We start from the raw sequence: 19,125 nt of genomic DNA, 5'->3' as shown, positions 1-19,125 counted from the left end.
AGAACAACACGTATTCTTCTGACGTTGAAACGCAATTCCTTTACTACATGTACTTGTACCTTTGAACGTGACCTCTTAACACCATATCCTCAACTTTAATGCGCGGACGTCTTATCGTTTTAGGTGAGTTGATCTCTAATGAATATTATACTCTTACAACCCAATTAAATACCCCGTTTCTTTGAAATATAAATTATGATATAACATCAACACGTAAAAGTTCTTACGGGGTAGGTTGTACAGTCTCGAGACGAAACCTACCCAAGGTCTAGCGAACTGTACCTGATGAGTCTCGCTTTTTAGACAAATTTCTGGTTTCTTGTCAAATTTACCAAAACAGACTGGTAAGAGCTTTTACATGCCGGCATTCCTTACTACTTATACTAACCTATAAACTACTTCACTTTCCGGTGTATGTTTTAATGATCCGTTCCTTACAATCTTTGAAATTTTCCACGCTGCGTTTGTACGGCCTAACGTAAACTTCCTTTACTATTCATGCTAGGCTACTAGCTGTGCCAATTTTCTTTCTAAAAAGTACCCTCCGAGCCATGCTGGTTAGTCTTCCCAACTTTGCTTTTTTAAAAATATCCTCCTAGCCATGCCGGCTAGTTTTCCCCATTTTCCTTCTAAAAAATATCCTCCTAGCCATGCTGGTTAGTCTTCCCCAATTTTCCTTCTAAAAATATCCTCCTAGCCATGCTGGTTAGTCTTCCCCAATTTTCCTTATAAAAAATATCCTCCTAGCCATGCTGGTTAGTCTTCCCCAATTTTCCTTATAAAAAATATCCTCCTAGCCATGCTGGTTAGTCTTCCCCATGTTTCCTTCTAAAAAATATCCTCCTAGCCATGCTGGTTAGTCTTCCCCATTTTTCCTTCTTAAAAATATCCTCCTAGCCATGCTGGTTAGTCTTCCCCATTTTTCCTTCTAAAAAATATCCTCCTAGCCATGCTGGTTAGTCTTCCCCAATTTTCCTTCTAAAAAATATCCTCCTAGCCATGCTGGTTAGTCTTCCCCATTTTTCCTTTTAAAAAATATCCTCCTAGCCATGCTGGTTAGTTTTCCCCAATGTTCCTTTTAAAAAATATCCTCCTAGCCATGCTGGTTAGTTTTCCCCAATGTTCCTTATAAAAAATATCCTCCTAGCCATGCTGATTAGTCTTCCCCAATTTCTTTTAAAAAAATTAAAACAAAATAATAATAATAAAAAAAAAAATAAAAAAAAAATATATATAATTAAAAAAAAAAAAAAAAAAAAATTCTTCTAATGGAAGTTATACTTATAGCTCTGATAATCATATAATACCTTCAACTAAAATAAATAATTCAATTACAGGCAAAAAAGATTTCGTTCGTTCTGTCGTTTTACTTGTTGCCATCTTTGTGTCTGTAAACATTTGTATCCCCTCATGCCGAGCTTGGCAATGATTGGATCTTTATAACTGGTCGTCAAGCTCATTTAAAGGCACTTTCCGAACGGTTTAAACCCCCTTTCTCCACGAGGATCGTCTGATCGTCTGACGTATCGTGAGGTACGCCTAGGGACAGCTATAGACCTTATGTTTGTAGCAATACGAAAACAATTGCATGCATTCGCGTACTGGTGTCGTGAAGCCCTGTGTATCGGCCTTACACATACACAAATGCAAAGTACAAGCCTGCATACAAAACATGCACCACAGTTTAATAAGCTATAGCTGTAGCATTTGATTATTTTAAAAACACTATTTTCCTTTCCAATTGGGAACTTTGTCATGAAATACCTAGCTAGGACAGTGAAAACATTCCTATTGGCCAAAAACCGATCACGTTGCTTGAATGTACCCCTTTGATAAAAATCAGGTTAGCATCTTTCGTATACTTCAGTATTCACTATTTACAAACTTAATCTCATGAAACCATATGAACCAAATTGTACTCAAAAAATATCGTTGATGTCGAGAAAAAAACATTAATGTATAATTGGACTTTTGGTTAAAAGATATATACAACAATTGTCGTAATTTCTGTTCATGATAACTCGAGTGTTACATGTATGTTGGCGACAATGCAAATATGAAAACAAGAGCTAAAACTTCCCTAAGCTGTTTTTTGTCACTGTAGGATTTCGCCTATATGATTATCATGAGCCATAATTATCAGATGATTTGTTTTCATGTAATGTTTTTGATATATACCAACCCATTCAATGAAGCAGCTGAAATCAACTAATAAAACTAAGTTTTGAAATGAGCTAAGTCAAATCAACAGAGAATGATCACATTTCGAGAAATTGTGTATTTACAGGCAGGTTACAGCAATTAAAAAAATGTCTTTGACAGAACAATCAAATTTAAGTTTGAATTTGATTCTACTTGACATATTTAAACAGTTTTTAAATTATCTCGAGATTTTTTGGGAAACTGTCAATTTTTTTTTTGGACAGTTGAAAGAAATGTATGCATGTATATAAAGTATTGATCATTGAGTTTAAAATTTACCAACACTGTTTTTGTTTTCTTTTCAATTGAAAGCTAATCCTTGTCATAAAATCCCCAGGAAAGCTTATACATTCCTATTGGTCAAGCACCCATCACGTGGGTTTAATTGAAACCCTGTAACAAATCGGGCCTTCTCATTTTCAGTATTCAATATTTACAAACTGAGTCGCATGTAATCTAAAATGTACTCACAACATATAATCGTAGATGTCGAGAAAATTCTAAATATATAATTGAACTGTCAGTTATTACATCAAACATTTCTCGTGACTTCTTTGCAGTACATAATAACCTAAAGGTTATGCTGGTTTTAATTAAAGAAACAAAACAATGTTTCGTTTCATAGGAGCTAGCTCACATGATTAACATCATGAGTTGTAATAAACACTGCATTTGTTTCCATGGAATGATTTTTTATTCCACTTTCTTCTCGAATTTAAATTTCTCTAAATAACTCAACCCATTGAGGCAACTGAAACCAACTAATAAAACCTTGTTTTGAAATAAGCGAAGTCAAAATCAGCATAGGATGATCATATTTCCTAAAATGCGTATTTACAGGCGGGTTAAATATAAATTACAATATGTTTTTAACAGAACGATCAAGCTTAGCTCTACAAGTGTCGCAATTTCTTGGCAAAGGCTTCGATCTGCTGTTGTAAGATGAACGTTTGTCAAAACTATTGTGATGTAGGCCTGCTATGCTTTCGGGCCGAATTCATTTTTGTTGTTGTTTTCTGGAGTTTCATTGTTTAAATAGTCTCTCACAGTCGGGCAATGAGCGTCTATTGTGCACAAACATCATTTTGCCAATGGGCTACAATTTGTATTCATATCACATTGACACCCTCAGTTGTCAGAACCAGTATGTTGTTTGTTGAAAAACGAAATACATCTAACGTACGAGAGGAATTGATATTGAAACAAAACTGTAATCGTGGTATTTCAAGTTTTCTCTTGAATAGCGTTTTACTTTGTTCATCCTTATAGTACTTGAACAGAGGATGGATGTTAATATACATGAATTAAAAACCTTCTTTGCCTTTAGGTTTTTTCCTAATTTGATTTTTAAACGCTTTTTAAAAATCATCACCGGATTTGATTCAATGTTTACTTTTTGTATTTTTTTTTCTTTTGAATGAACTGAAAAAGGTGACCCATTATAATTATACTTGATGAAATTAAGACAACCGCCGACTTTTGTGGACAAAATCGACTGATTGATCAGAAAGTCAAAATTATACAGGTAACACATGTAATCCAATACCGTATAGGTCTTTTTGTATAATACGTGATGTATCAATATTCTAAAACTTTTAATTCATTGTTGTAATAGGACCGCTCTTTACTTTTTCTATCAACATGCCTCATATGATGCGAAATGACTGATGATTGATTACAATGTTGTATCACACCTGGTGATACATTTTGACTGAGGTCCAGTCAGCCACTGCCAGCTGCCCACCAGATGTGAATGTGATACCCCGTGGCCAGTGCAGACCCTGTGCGATGCACTGAAGGAAGCCACCTTGAGGGTCATAGTGGTGGATATGACCCGTGTTGTCACCATTTTGCAATGCAACATAGATACCTGAGCCATCAGTGCATACACCGAAGCAGTATTTCACCAGTTTACCATTGATGGTGGGTTTGATGGTACGTTTTGTAGTACCATTGCCATCGGCAATATCCACTGTCTGTGATTCATAGTTACTTATTATCGCTCGATCATTGCTGTCAAAAGCCAGAAAATAAGGTTTAATCTTGACTGGTATGGTATGAAGGAGCTCACCATCAGTGGGGCTGTGCACTGTCAATACCATCCTCGCCACATCTCCCACTGCAATGGTACCATCGTTCTTGACAGCTACGCTCCGGAGGTCAACCGCGGTCTGACCGACCTCACTCGGCGGCACCGTTGGGAACTCGTATGCCAGTGTGTTGTCGCTGTTGAACACCTTCACATGGGATGCGCCTTCCTCAACAACCACCAAACGATTGTCGCTGCGTGTAGCTGCGATGCCGAGTGGACCTGTAGGGGGCACGATGTAAAAACAAGCAAAAATGGTCAATTTCAATCTGAATTGCAATTTATAAAAATATCAAAAATGAATTGGAGTGATAGTTAATGTGTCCCTGGCAAAAAAATATACATTGTCAAATATACATGTACATTTGTACGTGTACATATTAGGGATATCACTGTGTTTTAAGGTATCATGTACATATTGATGTTTAAGCCTTTCGATAATTGCCCTTTTGTATCTTTCAGTGGGATAATAGGAAAAAAAAAATAAAAGACTCCTGACAACAGTTGAGAAATTAACCAGTGAACCAGTGTATCAGGAAAACTTATATTTCTTTCATTCTTTGAAAAAATGTCATGAAACGAGCAAACAAAATTCATGAAAAAACAAGAGCAAACTAATTAAAAATATGCGGAGACAGGGCAAAAACCCAATATCAAACATGAGGTTAAATTTACAGTATGCCTAGTGTTTGTTTAATTTATGAAAAACAGCAAGGGAACTTGATTTTTGACATTGCCCATGTATTTATATTTAAAAATCTCCATGTTATGAAAACCAAGGTATTCATTAAAACATGTTTCGCATCAAATTTACTGTGATTAATAGTTTCATCAGATCTTTTTGAGGTAAAGTAAAAACAAATGACAGGGAAAGAAATACATGTACGTGTGCATAATTTGAAAGATTGCAATGCACGGTAATTAAAACTTACATCCTTGCATCGGGATCGTGCTTTTCTGGTTGCCATCGATGCTGCAGATCACAACTCGGTTGTTCCAGTAGTCAGGCACTGCAATCTCATCAGGTTTACGAGCAGCAATGTCCCAGGCCACATCGAACTCTCCTGGACCGCTTCTCTTTCTACCAAACTGTCGACTCAGCTCCCATTTGCCTTCCGCCACCACCTCACCCAGACTGATGCCACCAACACCCTCACTCTGCTTGAACTTGAGAAATGCAAGCCTGTTGTCAACTCTAGGTATACTCTCATCTGCCAACAATTTCAAGTCTTTGCTGATTGTGGGATAGAGTGAGAGAAAATCACTATCCGATGCACTCCTTGTAACCTCTCTAGCTGTATCGAGTGAAAACTGCAATTTCTCCCATGTCAAACCCATAGTTTTCTCACATTCGTTCAGTTTTTGCTCACGGTATGTTTGGATGGTTTTAATGTTTTTAAGGATGCGATTTTCTTGCGCCGTTACCTCTGCTCGTATCTCAGCTGCTCTGTCCTGCACTTCTGTCATGACCCTCTTAACTGTGACACCCAAATCTTCTTTCGTTCTTGAGACTTTCTCTCGAGATTTCTGGAGTTCTGTTATAGTATTTTCAAGAGGAGGAAACAGTTGAACCAAAGATTGCTTGTATGTCGATGTTGCCTCGTCCCTCTCAATGTAGGAGTGTTCTGGTTTACAATGGTTTACGACAGTACAATCTCGGCAGATCAGCATGTCACAAGTGGTACAAAAGAACCGTGCCACTTCGCCCTCATGAATAAGACATTTCGGATGTTGTTTCTGGTGTTTCTTTGTCACTGTAACCTTTCCCTCACGAATGTCCTTCAATGGAGCTACCTTGTGGTTTGATGTTGCTGCGAATCGAAGATGCATTCTGCTGCAGACTGAGCACATATACTGGCCACAATCCAGACATCGCTGCGTTGCCTCGTTGCCCCCCTCACATACATCACACAAAAGACAGGCATCACCCGATCCCACTATCTTTTCCTGAAGTTCAAGCTCCTCAACCAGACCAATCAAATGAAAGTTTGTTTTCAGACCCTGCACCCCCACCTCGGGAAGTTTCGTCTCTTGCCGACACACGGGGCAAGGAATCGCTGTAGAGCCCTCGTGCTTCGTGCTGCAGTATTTCAGCAGACATTGCTCACAAAAGTTATGGAGGCATTCCAGTATCTTAGGCTGTTGGTATCTCTCTTGGCAGATGCTGCACTCAAGATGATGTCTGCCGATCGTCTCCAGAGCTGAACTTACTGCAGGTCCAGTCGCCATTTTTGTCTAATAAATGTGAAGAAAAATATGTCATTTAAAACATAACAGTGATAAAAATGTATCACTCGTATGTTTCCCTTTATGGGTAGGGACCACTAGTAATTGACAGGATGTGTTTTTGTATTCGAAATGAATCGATGTGTGCAGGGCAGGGCTCTCAAGATGTTAATTAAAAGAAACAAGTGCAAAATCATATCCTTATCCATAAACTGCACCTCCCCTTCAAAACATCACATATTTTATTTTATTTGTGATGCTCCCTTGGATTTGTGATACATGTATTGATGGTTAATCCGGGAAGGCAGAAATCTGAAAGTGATTTTATCAACTAATGTTGCACTTTAGCATTATATCAAATTTTTAAATGCAAAACATCAATATGTACATGTACAAAGTTATAGTTGTAAGATGCTCCATAGTGGCCCATGAATATTTTTTTTCTCCTGGACTTCCTTCGTATTTAGAGCCACACAGTACTAGGCGTGCATGCTAAGATTTCCTGAAAAGGAAATTCACTCTCGAAGGACTTTGTAATTATCATGGACAGATGGACATTCTTTCCCATTATATTTTCTGAGATAACACGACAAGTCGTAGTATTGCCATCTATACATTTACATTGTGCGCCTATCAAATGTTTCCTCACCCCTCCCACCCCGCGCTGCCCCAGAGGTCCGATGTCAGGATTTGGTCACGTTTTTCATGCCCCAGGGTGGGGATATGGTCACTCAAATTACATTGTTGACGTTGGCGTACTCATGGAAAGGCAATCACTAGTGCGCCCACGTATGTATGTCGGGGCATGGTCGGGGATTGTCACTTATATTTTGCCCGAGGGGTGGGGATTTTGTCACTTCAAATGTGACAAGCCCCACGCCTTGGATGGGGTAGCCCGGGAGGGGAGGGGTGGGGGAAACAATTGATAGGCGCATTATGATTTGGCAGTGGATATTTTGCCAGAGACTGCAAACCTTTAGTAAACGTTAGTTTGCCGGATATGCACTGAACATGCGCAGTTACTGGTTTTTTTTGTGCTTAAACATTTTCCGGTGACAAATTTTAGTCTGGCTCCATGCCAAAATTATCGTTGTAACCTCGTCTTCACAAGATGGGATTCAGACCATTTTATAATTTCGGATTTTTATTTCCCTTTTAAAAAAAATCCTCCAGAGCCACAAATCTGAAAAAGAAAATGTAATACTCTGCAAAAAAAAGGCAGTGTATATTTTGCCGGAGACGGCAAACCTTTAGTAAACGTTAGTTTGCCGGATATGCACTGATCATGCGCAGTTACTGTTTTTTGGTACCCTAACATTTTCCGGTGACAAGTTTTAGTCTGGCTCCATGCCAAAATTATCGTTGTTACCTCATATTCACAAGATGGGATTCAGACCATTTTATAATTTCAGACTTTATTTCTCTTTTAAAAAAAATCCTCCAGAGCCACAAATCTGAAAAAGAAAAAGGTAATACTCTGCAAAAAAATTTTGAGACATGTTAAAATAATAAAAGAAGAATATTCTTATTTATTTGGGGATGAGAAAAAAAAACTTAAAAATGTGGCGCGGTCGGAATCGAACGCGGTCGGAGTCATCCAGCTTACAAGAGCACTTTGCTTAACCACTTCACCAAACGTGCTACACAACTTTTGGTGGGAATTTAAAACATCTTATAATTCAGCCCTATTTTAAAGAGTACAGCGCCCTCTGTTGATATGGATTGCCGCCGGCAAACCTTTAGTAATCGTTAGTTTGCCGTCATTACCGATTACCTCCGGCAAAATATCCACTATCCAAAAAAAATGTTTGAGACATGTTAATATAATATAATATAAAAGAAGAATATTCTTATTTATTTTGGGATGAGAAAAAAAAACTTTAAAAAGTGATGCGGTCGGAATCGAACCAGAGTCATCCCGATTACTAGAGCCTTTGCTTAACCACTACACCAAACGTGCTACACGACTTTTGGTGGGAGTTTAATACATAATTCAGCCCTATCTTAAAGAGTACAGCGCCCTCTGTTGATATGGATTGCCGCCGGCAAACCTTTAGTAAACGTTAGTTTGCCGTCATTACCTCCGGCAAAATATCCACTATCTATATAGTAACAGCCATTAAACGAGTACACGCAGTACGTGTACGTGTACATGTACATTTGTCATGGTTGTACATGTACTATGTAGGGCCTACATAAATGTACATGTACATGTACATGCACATACATGTATTCCCAAACGTACAGACACGCAAAATAACACATCAGAATTTTACAACAAAATGCTTCTCCAGGATTTAAGGAAGACAAAGATTATTGTGCTCACATTTATCCGACGTTCCCGGTTTGGATGGTAAAATGATGTTTCTGTTGAGTCGAAAGAAGCGAATCTTTCGGTTGGTTAAATTTCAGGCTCGAAGCAATCACCGCGGAAATAGAAAAGTCGAAGTGAAATGTAATATGAAGAGCGCCTCCAAGGGACAGCACGGCAACTTTTCCTATGCATGCATGGTATAGATAGATTGTGTTCGTGACCATGGAGGTAGGAAACACGTGACCATCTGTTCGAACTTTTACTTACTCTGAATCTGGACCAAAAAAATGCATCTAAAATTAATTTAAAACCCCCAAAATAAACCAATACCAAGGGCTTCATCAAGCGTCATCGCCAGTACATTTGAATGTATTTTCAAGTTGTCTGCCCATCAACTCTCTCTTTGCAACCGTTGAGGGGGTAATTTGCACGGGTTCACATAATGTTTCCTTGTTTTCCAAAACAAAGGGATGGCCTTTTTGTTTGGCAGTGCACTCATATTTTCCCATCTCATAAAAAAAGCTGCATTAGATAGGTATATATATGTTTAATTTCCATTTTACATTTTTTTGGTATTTAAAAAAAAAATCTCCATGCATTCATTGTTTTTGAAGGGGGGTGGGGCCGTGGGGATGTATGGGTTGGGGAGGTTTAGAAAGTACCTACGGCCTTTAAAAAACAAACACTTCCTATTGAGGATGTCTAAATGAGCCTGATTCCTGATGTGAGGGCGGTATAGGATCCCGCGAGAAGCTTCCATTTTCTTTTTCATTTTTCTTAATAGTTACCGCCGCTCATTGCCGGTGTCACGGTCTCACTTCTCCGGCGTGCTAGCTTCTCCGGGTGGATTCGGCGGATAAATTAGCACGTTACAGTGCACGTTACATAAGCACTATTCATGCTCACGTTTCCGCTGTGCTAACTTTTCCTCTGGATGTGTTATTGTAAAGTCTACCGGCCCATACTATACTAGTGACGGACACCCATATAGCTTTATTATACAGCTCTATGCGGACACCCAAGAATGCGTTATGTAACACTTCCAGTTGGTCCATTCATATTGCAGGCATTCTGAAGTTGTGTTCCCATCGTCATTGCGTGTGCGTTGGGGAATTATTAAGAAATGTGTTCCTTGCTCGGTCGTGGCCCATCACACGATGATGTCAAATTTGTAACCACGTTCAACCACGTATTAAAATAAATGTGCATCCTTCAAGTCTTTTTGGTTATTAGGATGTTGGGAGTTAATTGCGCGCCCCACCATGCCTCGTCTGGATTCGATGGTACCCTGTGACGTATACATACAAACATCCTAACTTCCTACGTGCACCAGTACAACCCCAAAGAACTCAGCACACACATAAAATTGGCGAAAGTGAACACTACTGCGCAATTTTGTGCATGCGTGTTGTAGCGAAATTTCCAACTTGGAGAAGCTAGCACGCCGGAGAAGTGAGACCGTGACACCGGAAATGGGATAGCGGCCCCTTTACTTTTTTTCTTCATTTTTTATAACTTCTAAACTGCATTAATCGCCGAATCTTTCCCAATATAATTGTGTCGGAAACTGCATTTCTCATATGAATCACGGATGTTTTAAAGATTTAAATTATTCTCCGAGTCATTCTCTATGAAAAGTCTATTTGCGATGAATCACACAAAACAGAAAGAAAAGTGATATCCCCATGAAACCATGCAGTTGCCTTTGACTTAATTCACTGTTTGCAGAGCTCTGATGAGACTGACCATCTGGCAAGTGGCTGTATGATGACCTCTCTTGGATTAAAGCTCATAGAAAATTGACTTGTCAGTTCTTATTAATGTGCAGAATTTGGATATCTCATCATCATTCAAATTCAATTTGTTTGCAACTTGTTTGTTTTATGTTGCCACATCTAGGGCAGAACGTGGACGGAGATTCGGAGATGATTCACACTCACCATTGCAAATGTACAATGGAAACCCGGCCAGTGCTTTTAATAACTTTCTTTTCGAAATTGCAAGAAGACCCTCCACATTTGCTGCTTTTGAGGAGAAACCTATAGTCACTTGTTTCGTAGGTTCGTATCTCACCAATCCTGTCAGACGTCCAAATTGCTTCATTTTATATTCAAAACTGAAAGACTGTTTGGCAAGTTTGAGATTTTGCTGTTGCATATTGCTTTTGTTTTGTTTTTGCCAGAAGCAACTTCTTGACTCATGCTTTGTCATGTACTATATCAGGCTCATAATTTTAATTATGAGTCTGATATATAAAATATAATACATGTATTGTTCAGGGATCGACATGACATCGAATACGGAATTAAAATGTAAAATCAAACTTTCAACCTGATTCCAGGAATTTTAATGTATCTTTTATCATTTTTTGACAGCTCATCTAGTGTTTTAACTCTCCACGCAGTCCATGGCTCCTCCTTTTACGGCAAATACAATTAGGGCGCGGTACGTGCTGTCATAACTGTTTCGTATTGTTTAATCTGCAATTACCTGAATTCTTTGTAATTTCAAACTGTGTTTTCCCAAAGAGTGTATTTCCTGCTAAGCAATAAAACACAGAGAATGCAGACAAACAAAAATGACCTGTCAAAATTCAAACGAGGTGATCGCTCAGAGAAACACAGCATTATTCCACACCACTCAAAGGGGCCGTTTTCATTAGAATATGATAAGAAAAATGTAAACAAATACATTAACAAATTCATTAAACTTTGTCCTCAAGTTTAAACACGTTTTTGTTTTGGAAATGGACTCGATTCGAGTTGAACATAGTCCGAATCAGTCACAAGCCGAGTCCGACTCAAACCGAGTCCAAATGGTATAACGAGTCTGATGCCAGTCACAAGTCAAACAAAAAATAAACAAATAAACTGACTCGAGTCCTCCAAAATATACCCGCCTGAATCACCTGAGGGGGGGGGGGGGTTGATAATTCAAATTACGTTTGCTGAATAATTACTCTTAAACCTATTATGGGACAACTTTTCCTCCCATTCCCCATTTTAAATTGAATAGATTTGTATTGCCAAAAATACACAAAATAAATTCAATTAGATAAAAAAACACGCTTCTTTGCCATTTCAAAACTCCCCCATCAAATTCAAATACAGTTTCAATAACAGGACTATTTAATTAGGAAATGAAATGTTAAATGTCATTAAAAAATGTCCAAACAGTTAGAGTGTTGTCTGCTAAATGAGTAACGCCTACCTCCTGTAAGTCATTTAAAAAGTTGAACACAACATACAGTTAGCACATCATTGATTAGTTTGAATAAATCCCCGCTTTATTGAAAATAAACAATTTTTTTTTAGCCAAAATATACAAACAAACAAGTATAGTGTAGTGCATTGTAGACGAGTGTACGGTACTCGATTGCGCGGTCGATCTTTTGGACTTCGTTCAATTGGCACTCAAGTGTATTTATTAGTATCATCCCGTGTCAGGCTTGTGTGACTGCTTCTGTTTGCACAAAGTCCATTGCATTCGCGTACTGGTATCGTGAAGCCCTGTGTATCGACCTTACACATACACAAATGCAAAGTACAAGCCTGCATACAAAACATGCACCACAGTTAAATAAGCTATAGGTGTAGCATTTGATTATTTTAAAAACACTATTTTCCTTTCCAATTGGGAACTTTGTCATGAAATACCTAGCTAGGACAGTGAAAACATTCCTATTGGCCAAGAACCGATCACGTTGCTTGAATGTACCCCTTTGATAAAAATCAGGTTAGCATCATACGTATATTTCAGTATTCACTATTTACATACTTTATCTAATGAAATCTATATGAACTAAAATCTTCTCAAAACATATCGTTGATGTCGAGATCATACATAAATGTATTGGATTATTAGTTAAAAGATAAAACAATTCTCGTAATTTCTGTTCATGATAACTCGAGTGTTACATGTATTTTGGCGACAATGCAAATATGAAAACAAGAGCTAAAACTTCCCCAAGCCGTTTTTTGTCACTGTAGGATTTCGTCTGTATGATTATCATGAGTCGTAATTATCACATGATTTGTTTTCATGTAATGTTTTTGATCAAGTTTCTTAAAATATACCAACCCATTCAATGAAGCAGCAGAAATCAATTAATAAAACTAAGTTTGAAATGAGCTAAGTCAAATCAACAGAGAATTATCCCATTTGGAGAAATTGTGCATTTACAGGCAGGTTTACAGCAATTAAAAATGTCTCGGACAGATTAATCAACTAAATTAATTTTGAATTTGACTCTCCTTGACATATTAAAACAGTTTTTAAATTATCTCGAGATTTTTTTGGAAATTGTGTCAAATTTTCTTGGACAGTTGAAGGAAATGTACACAAATATGTAGTATGTATCTTGATAATTGAGTTAAAAATTTACCAACATTTTTTTCTTCTTTTGAATTAAAAGCTAATCCTTGTCATAAAATCCTTAGGAAAGCTAAATACATTCCTATTGGTCAAGCACCCATCACGTGGGTTTAATTGAAACCCTGTAACAAATTGGGCCATCTTATTTTCAGTATTCAATATTTACAAACTGAGTAGCATGTAATCTAAAATGTACTCACAACATATAATCGTAGATGTCGAGAAAATTCTAAATATATAATTGAACTGTCAGTTATTACATCAAACAATTCTCGTGACTTCTTTACAGTACATAATAACCTGAAGGTTATGCTGGTTTTAATTAAAGAAACAAAACAATATTTCGTTTCATAGGAGCTAGCTCACATGGTTAACATCATGAGTTGTAATAATCACTGCATTTGCTTCTATGGAATGTTTATTTTATTCCTCTTTCTTCTCGAATTTCAATATCTCTACATAACTCGACCCATTGAGGCAACTGAAACCAACTAATAAAACCTTGTTTTGAAATAAGCTAAGTCAAAATCAACATAGGATGATAATATTTCTTAAACTGCGTATTTACAGGCGGGCTGAATATAAATTAAAATTATGTTTTGTAACAGAACGATCAAGCTTAGCTGTACAAGTGTCGCAATTTCTTGGCAAAGTTTGCCAGAACTATTGCGATATAGGCCTGTTAGGCTTTCGGTCCGAATTCATTTTTGTTGTTGTCTTTCTGGAGTTTCATTGTTTGAATAGTCTCTCACAGTTGGTCAATGAGCGTATATTGTGCACATACATAAGTTTGCCAATGGGCTCAGTTGTCAGAACCAGTGTGTTGTTTGTTGAAAAACGAAATACATCTAACGTATCAAAAAATTGATATTGAAACAAAACTGTAATCGTGGTATTTCAAGTTTTCTCTTGAATAGCGTTTTACTTTGTTCATCCTTATAGTACTTGAACAGAGGATGAATGTTAATATACATGAATTAAAAAACTTTATTTGTGTTTTTCTTCTTTAATTTGATTCCTAAAGCTTTTTCAAAATCATCACGGGATTGATAAATGTTAACTTTTTTTATCTTATCTTTTTTTCCTTTTTAATGAACTGAAAAGATGACTCATTTTAATTATACTTGATGAAATTGTGACAAGATATCTTCAACTGCCCACAGTTGTTGACAAATTCGACCGATTGATCAGAAAGTCAAAATAATACAGGTAACAAATGCAATCCAATACCGTACACGTTTTTTGGTTACATTACGTGTTTTATCAATATTCTACAACTATCAGTTTATTGTTGTGATTAGAACTGCTTTTTAATAATTTGTCCCTAGACATGTCCCCACCGATTAGAATTTGACACGACTGATTACAATGTCGTATCACACCTGGTGATATATCTTTACTGTGTAGAAGTCAGCCACTGCCAGCTGCTCATCAGATGTGAATGTGATACCCCGTGGCCAGTGCAGACCTTGTGCAATGCACTTGAGAAAGCCACCTTGAGGGTCATAGTGGTGGATATGACCCGTGTCATCACCATTATGCATTGCAACATAGATACCTGAGCTATCAGTGCATACACCATTGCAGTATCTCATTGGTTGACCATTGATGGTGGGTTTGATAGTGCGTTTTGTAGTACCATTGCCACCGGCAATATCCACTGTCTGTGATTCATAGTTACTTATTATGGCTCGATCATTGCTGTCAAAAGCCAGAAAATGAGGTTTAATCTTGACTGGTATGGTATGAAGGAGCTCACCATCAGTGGGGCTGTGCACTGTCAGTACCATCCTCGCCACATCTCCCACTGCAATGGTACCTTCATTCTTGATAGCTATGCTCTGGAGGTTAACCGTGGTCTTACCGACCTCACTCGGCGGCACCGTTGGGAACTCGTATGCCAGCGTGTTGTCGCTGTTGAACACCTTCACATGGGACGCGCCTTCCTCAACAACCACCAAACGATTGTCGCTGCGTGTAGCTGCGATGCCACGTGGATCTGTAGGGGGCACGATGTAAAAACAAACAATAGTGGTCAATTTCAATCTAAATTGCAATTTATAAAAATATCCAAAATGAATTGGAGTGATGATTAATGTGTCCCTGGCTAAATATTTACATTGTCAAATATACATTTACATTTGTACGTGTACATGTTAGGGATATCACTGTGTCTTAAGGTATCCTGTACATATTGATGTTTAAGCCTTTCAATAATTGCCTTATTTATCTTTCAGTGAGATAATAGGGGAAACAACTAAAATACTCCTGACAACAATTGAGAACTTAACCAGTTAACTAGTGTATTAGGAAAACTTATATTTCTTTCATTTTAAATGGATTTTCCTTGAACTTTCATCCTTTGGAAAAATGTCATGAAGAGAGAAAACCAAATTCATGAAAACAAACAAGAGCAAACTAGTTAAAAATGCGTGGGGACGGGGCAAAACCCAATATCAAACGTGAGGTTCAATTTACAGTAGTGTTTGTTCAATTTATGAAAAAATAGCAAGACAATTTGATTTTTGACATGGACGATGCATTTACACTAAAAAATCTACATGTTATGAACACAAAGGTATTCACTTAAAATGTTTCGCATCAAAGCTAGTGTGATTCCGTTTCATCAGATCTCGTGAGGAAAATTAAAAACAAAAATATAATAATGAGCAAAGAAAATGTTGTTTGTGTGCATGATTCGGCAGATTGCAATGAACGGTAATTTAAACTTACAACTTTGCATCGGTATCGTGCTTTTCTGGTTGCCATCGATGCTGCAGATCACAACTCGTTTGTTGATGTTGTCAGTCACTGCAATCTCATCAGGTTGACGAGCAGCTATGCCCAAGGCCCCTCTGAACTCTCCTTGACCTGTTCCCTCTCTACCAAACTCCCGACACAGCTCCCATTTGCCTTCCGCCACCACCTCACCCAGACTGATGCCACCAACACCCTCACTCTGCTTGAACTTCAGAAATGCAAGCCTGTTGTCAAGTCCAGGCATTCTCTGATCCGCCAACAATTTCAAATCTTTACTGATTGTGGCATAGAGTGAGAGAAAGTCACTGTCTGATGCACTCCTTGTGACCTCTCTTGCCGTGTCTAGTGAATGCTGAAATCTCTCCGCTGCCAAGCCCATAGTTTTCTCACATTCGTCCAGTTTTTGCTCACGATCTGTTTGGATGTTTTGGATGTCGTCGAGGATGCGGTTTTCTTGAGCCGATACCTCTGCTTGTATCTCAGCTGCTCTGTCCTGCACTTCTGTCATGACCCTCTTAACTGCCACACCCAAATCTTCTTTCATTCTTGAGACTTTCTCTCGTGATTTCTGGAGTTCTGTCATTGTGTTTTCAAGTGGAGAGACCAGTTCAACCAACGATTGCTTGTACGTCGATATGGCCAGATTTCTGTCAATGTACGAGTGTTCTGGCTTACAGTGGTCAATGACGGTACAATCTCGGCAAATCAGTGTTTCACACGTCTTGCAGAAGAACCTTGTCACTTCGCCTTCATGTATTGGACATTTTGGATGTTGTTTCGGATTTTCCTTCATCAGTTCCACCTTTTCCTTTCGAACGTCCTCCAAAGTAGGGATTATGTGGCTTGATGTAGTTGCAAATCTTTTGTGTGAACTTTGACAACGTGAGCAGATATTCTGTGCACAATCCAGACATCGATTTGTTGCCTCATTGCCATCATCACATGTCTCACAGAGCAGCTTTGTGTTACCCGAACACACCAACTTTTCCTGCAGTTCCAATTCCTCCACCAGACCGATCAGATGGAAGTTGGTTTTCAGGCCCTTTACCCCAGACTCTGGTAGTTTCGTCTCCTGTCTACACACAGGGCAAGGAATTACCGTAGAGTCCTGGTACTTCGTGCTGCAGTATTTCAGCAAACATTGCTCACAAAAGCTATGTAGGCATTCCAGTATCTTGGGCTGCTGGTACCTCTCTTGGCAGATGGAGCACTCAAGATGATGTCTGCTGATCGTCTCCAGAGCTGAACTTACCGCAGGTCCAGTCGCCATTTCTGCGAGGAACAAAAATATAATTTAACAGCTGCTATAAAGAAGCGGATCACTTCAGTTTTTCTTTTATTTTTGAATTGTTGATCCGTGCCGTCATTGTTATTAATCTCCAACTTCTTTTACAATTGAAGCAATGCACCTGCTCTTGCCTAAGTTTAGTGTACTATAACCAGAGCAGTTTTTTAATGAGTTTAGATTTGCCAGCATGGTGCGTCACTCACCCTAATTACAGGGTTCACCTGTTGCATCCGCTGTGGTTACCTGGTCGTCTTGTGGCGTCAATAGAGTTTCTTGGTCTTCCAAGCTTATAATACTGCACTACTGATGTGGATGATCCATGGATAAATTGGCGGACAACAGTATAGTGTAGTGCACTATAAACGAGTCTATGTGTACGGGCCTGAGTAGACCCACGCAGTTAATATGTGGACTTTGATCAAATTGCACTCAAGTGTATTTAGTATCCCGTGTCAGGCTTATTTAACCCTTTCTGTTTGCGCAACCTAAGTCAGCTATACAATCGCATAATGGTATCGTTATGCCTAGCACATGTATCGGTTGTACACATGCAGTGATTAAACGCACGACTCCAAAGTACAAGCCTGCGCATAAATGATGCACCAGCGTTTAATTAAGCTAGCTGCAGCAGGGTGGCAGTATACATTTGTTAAAAATAACGCTCATCCTTCGACTTTTTTTCCAACAAATGTTACGTTCTACACTCTATAAAGTTAACATATCCCCGATATGTACAGTCACACGTCTGAAAAGAAGATTGAGGTTGCTAAACTATTTGAAAATGACCTCATGTCTGGACGGATTCGAAAATGCATTGTATTAATTTCGTGTTGAAAGTCCAAACTCAAAGCACGGTCCATGACATACCAAGAGATGTGATCTGTCTTCAAGTGATCCAGGAGTAGCCCAACATACTCCGGCGATCTATTTTTTTTATGAACAAGGAATGTTTGAAATGTTAACCAGTACTACCCCCTTTTGGTTTAATTAATGAATTTTGCATTTGTCAATATGGCTGAATGTAACAACGGACGGAGTTTGGATCACCTCTGCATACCCTCAATATTCTGCAGTTTTAGGGAGGGAGCCGTAGCTTTCCAACTCTCGTATTTGCACAAAACTTACAAAGACGTCAAATTCAACTTGAACTAAACTTTGTCTCATAAAAGGCTCCATTGAAATTACCATTATTTTTGTTACCCAGTTAATTAGAAGATCAACGGTACAGAGAATCATTTCAACTTTTGAGAAAAGACCTTTGGCTATATTTCACGACAAACATCATACGGTTGTAACTGGGATTTGCTTATATATATTTCGTATATACACACTTTTATATCATTGGACAATTGTGGCCCAGTATTAAAGTAAGGAGTCAATCCATCTGGAAGGGAAAAATATCTCGTCTAGGGTCTCATATTCGTAAGGTGATCCCAGGAAACACAGAGTCCTTGAATTTTCCATACAACGTTAACTCAATATCAAGTAGGCCTATCACGCTTTGTTTTTTCAAACGATACATGTAATAACCTCATCTTTAACCCTAAAGGGGCCGGGGCGGAATCCGCCCCCCCCCCCAACATTTTCCGCGATAGCCTCTAAAAAAAATTTTTTCGCGACTCAAGCTGTTATAAATTTTTAGCCTCGAGCTTTGCGCATCTTTTGATACCAAAAACATAAAAATCGGACCACGGGTTGCCGTTCAGCGAAAAAAAATCCTTTTTTATTTTTAAATTGGTTCCAATAGATTATTTTTGTGTCATAGGTTACAACATGCACTTATAACATGCACTTAAGCTACAAAAAAACCTTAAGTAATATTACAAACAAAACGGTTTTTCATATATCTCAGGACTGTCAGGAAATTGCGTC

General features: G+C 38.3%; 3 protein-coding genes across 3 annotated transcripts; all 3 read right to left on the bottom strand.

Moving 5' to 3' along the window:
* Positions 1 to 3,633: 3,633 nt before the first annotated feature.
* LOC119733345 lies at positions 3,634 to 5,629 on the bottom strand. Its single transcript, XM_038206931.1, has 2 exons — positions 5,224 to 5,629; positions 3,634 to 4,513 (listed from the first exon to the last, which is right to left on the bottom strand). The coding sequence occupies exons 1-2, from the start codon at positions 5,627 to 5,629 to the stop codon at positions 3,891 to 3,893; spliced, it is 1,029 nt and encodes a 342-aa protein (XP_038062859.1). The 3' UTR covers positions 3,634 to 3,890.
* A 7-nt stretch (positions 5,630 to 5,636) lies between these two features.
* On the bottom strand, positions 5,637 to 8,960 carry LOC119733011 (E3 ubiquitin-protein ligase TRIM56-like). The gene is made up of 3 exons (XM_038206592.1): positions 8,844 to 8,960; positions 5,779 to 6,526; positions 5,637 to 5,656 (listed from the first exon to the last, which is right to left on the bottom strand). The coding sequence occupies exons 2-3, from the start codon at positions 6,518 to 6,520 to the stop codon at positions 5,637 to 5,639; spliced, it is 762 nt and encodes a 253-aa protein (XP_038062520.1). The 5' UTR covers positions 6,521 to 6,526; positions 8,844 to 8,960.
* Positions 8,961 to 14,388: 5,428 nt separating this feature from the next.
* Positions 14,389 to 16,749, bottom strand: LOC119733318. The gene is made up of 2 exons (XM_038206912.1): positions 15,939 to 16,749; positions 14,389 to 15,204 (listed from the first exon to the last, which is right to left on the bottom strand). Exons 1-2 carry the CDS (start codon positions 16,546 to 16,548, stop codon positions 14,582 to 14,584), a joined length of 1,233 nt encoding a protein of 410 aa, XP_038062840.1. The 5' UTR covers positions 16,549 to 16,749; the 3' UTR covers positions 14,389 to 14,581.
* Positions 16,750 to 19,125: the final 2,376 nt, after the last annotated feature.

This window comes from Patiria miniata, unplaced genomic scaffold, assembly GCF_015706575.1.
Source record: "Patiria miniata isolate m_02_andy unplaced genomic scaffold, ASM1570657v1 HiC_scaffold_25, whole genome shotgun sequence".
Lineage (NCBI taxonomy): Eukaryota > Metazoa > Echinodermata > Asteroidea > Valvatida > Asterinidae > Patiria > Patiria miniata.
This window is presented reverse-complemented; position numbering and strand designations above follow the sequence as displayed.

Bases quoted from the DNA above. Each gene is read 5' to 3' on its own strand.
- LOC119733345 (XM_038206931.1), bottom strand. From the start codon at position 5,629: ATGGGTTTGACATGGGAGAAATTGCAGTTTTCACTCGATACAGCTAGA. The intron at 4,514-5,223 runs GTAAGTTTTAAT...TGCCCCCTACAG, and splicing joins CACGATCCCGATGCAAGGAT to GTCCACTCGGCATCGCAGCT.
- LOC119733011 (XM_038206592.1), bottom strand. From the start codon at position 6,520: ATGGCGACTGGACCTGCAGTAAGTTCAGCTCTGGAGACGATCGGCAGA. The intron at 5,657-5,778 runs GTGTCACAGTTA...ACATACCGTGAG, and splicing joins AAGAACGAAAGAAGATTTGG to CAAAAACTGAACGAATGTGA.
- LOC119733318 (XM_038206912.1), bottom strand. From the start codon at position 16,548: ATGACAGAACTCCAGAAATCACGAGAGAAAGTCTCAAGAATGAAAGAA. The intron at 15,205-15,938 runs GTAAGTTTAAAT...TGCCCCCTACAG, and splicing joins CACGATACCGATGCAAAGTT to ATCCACGTGGCATCGCAGCT.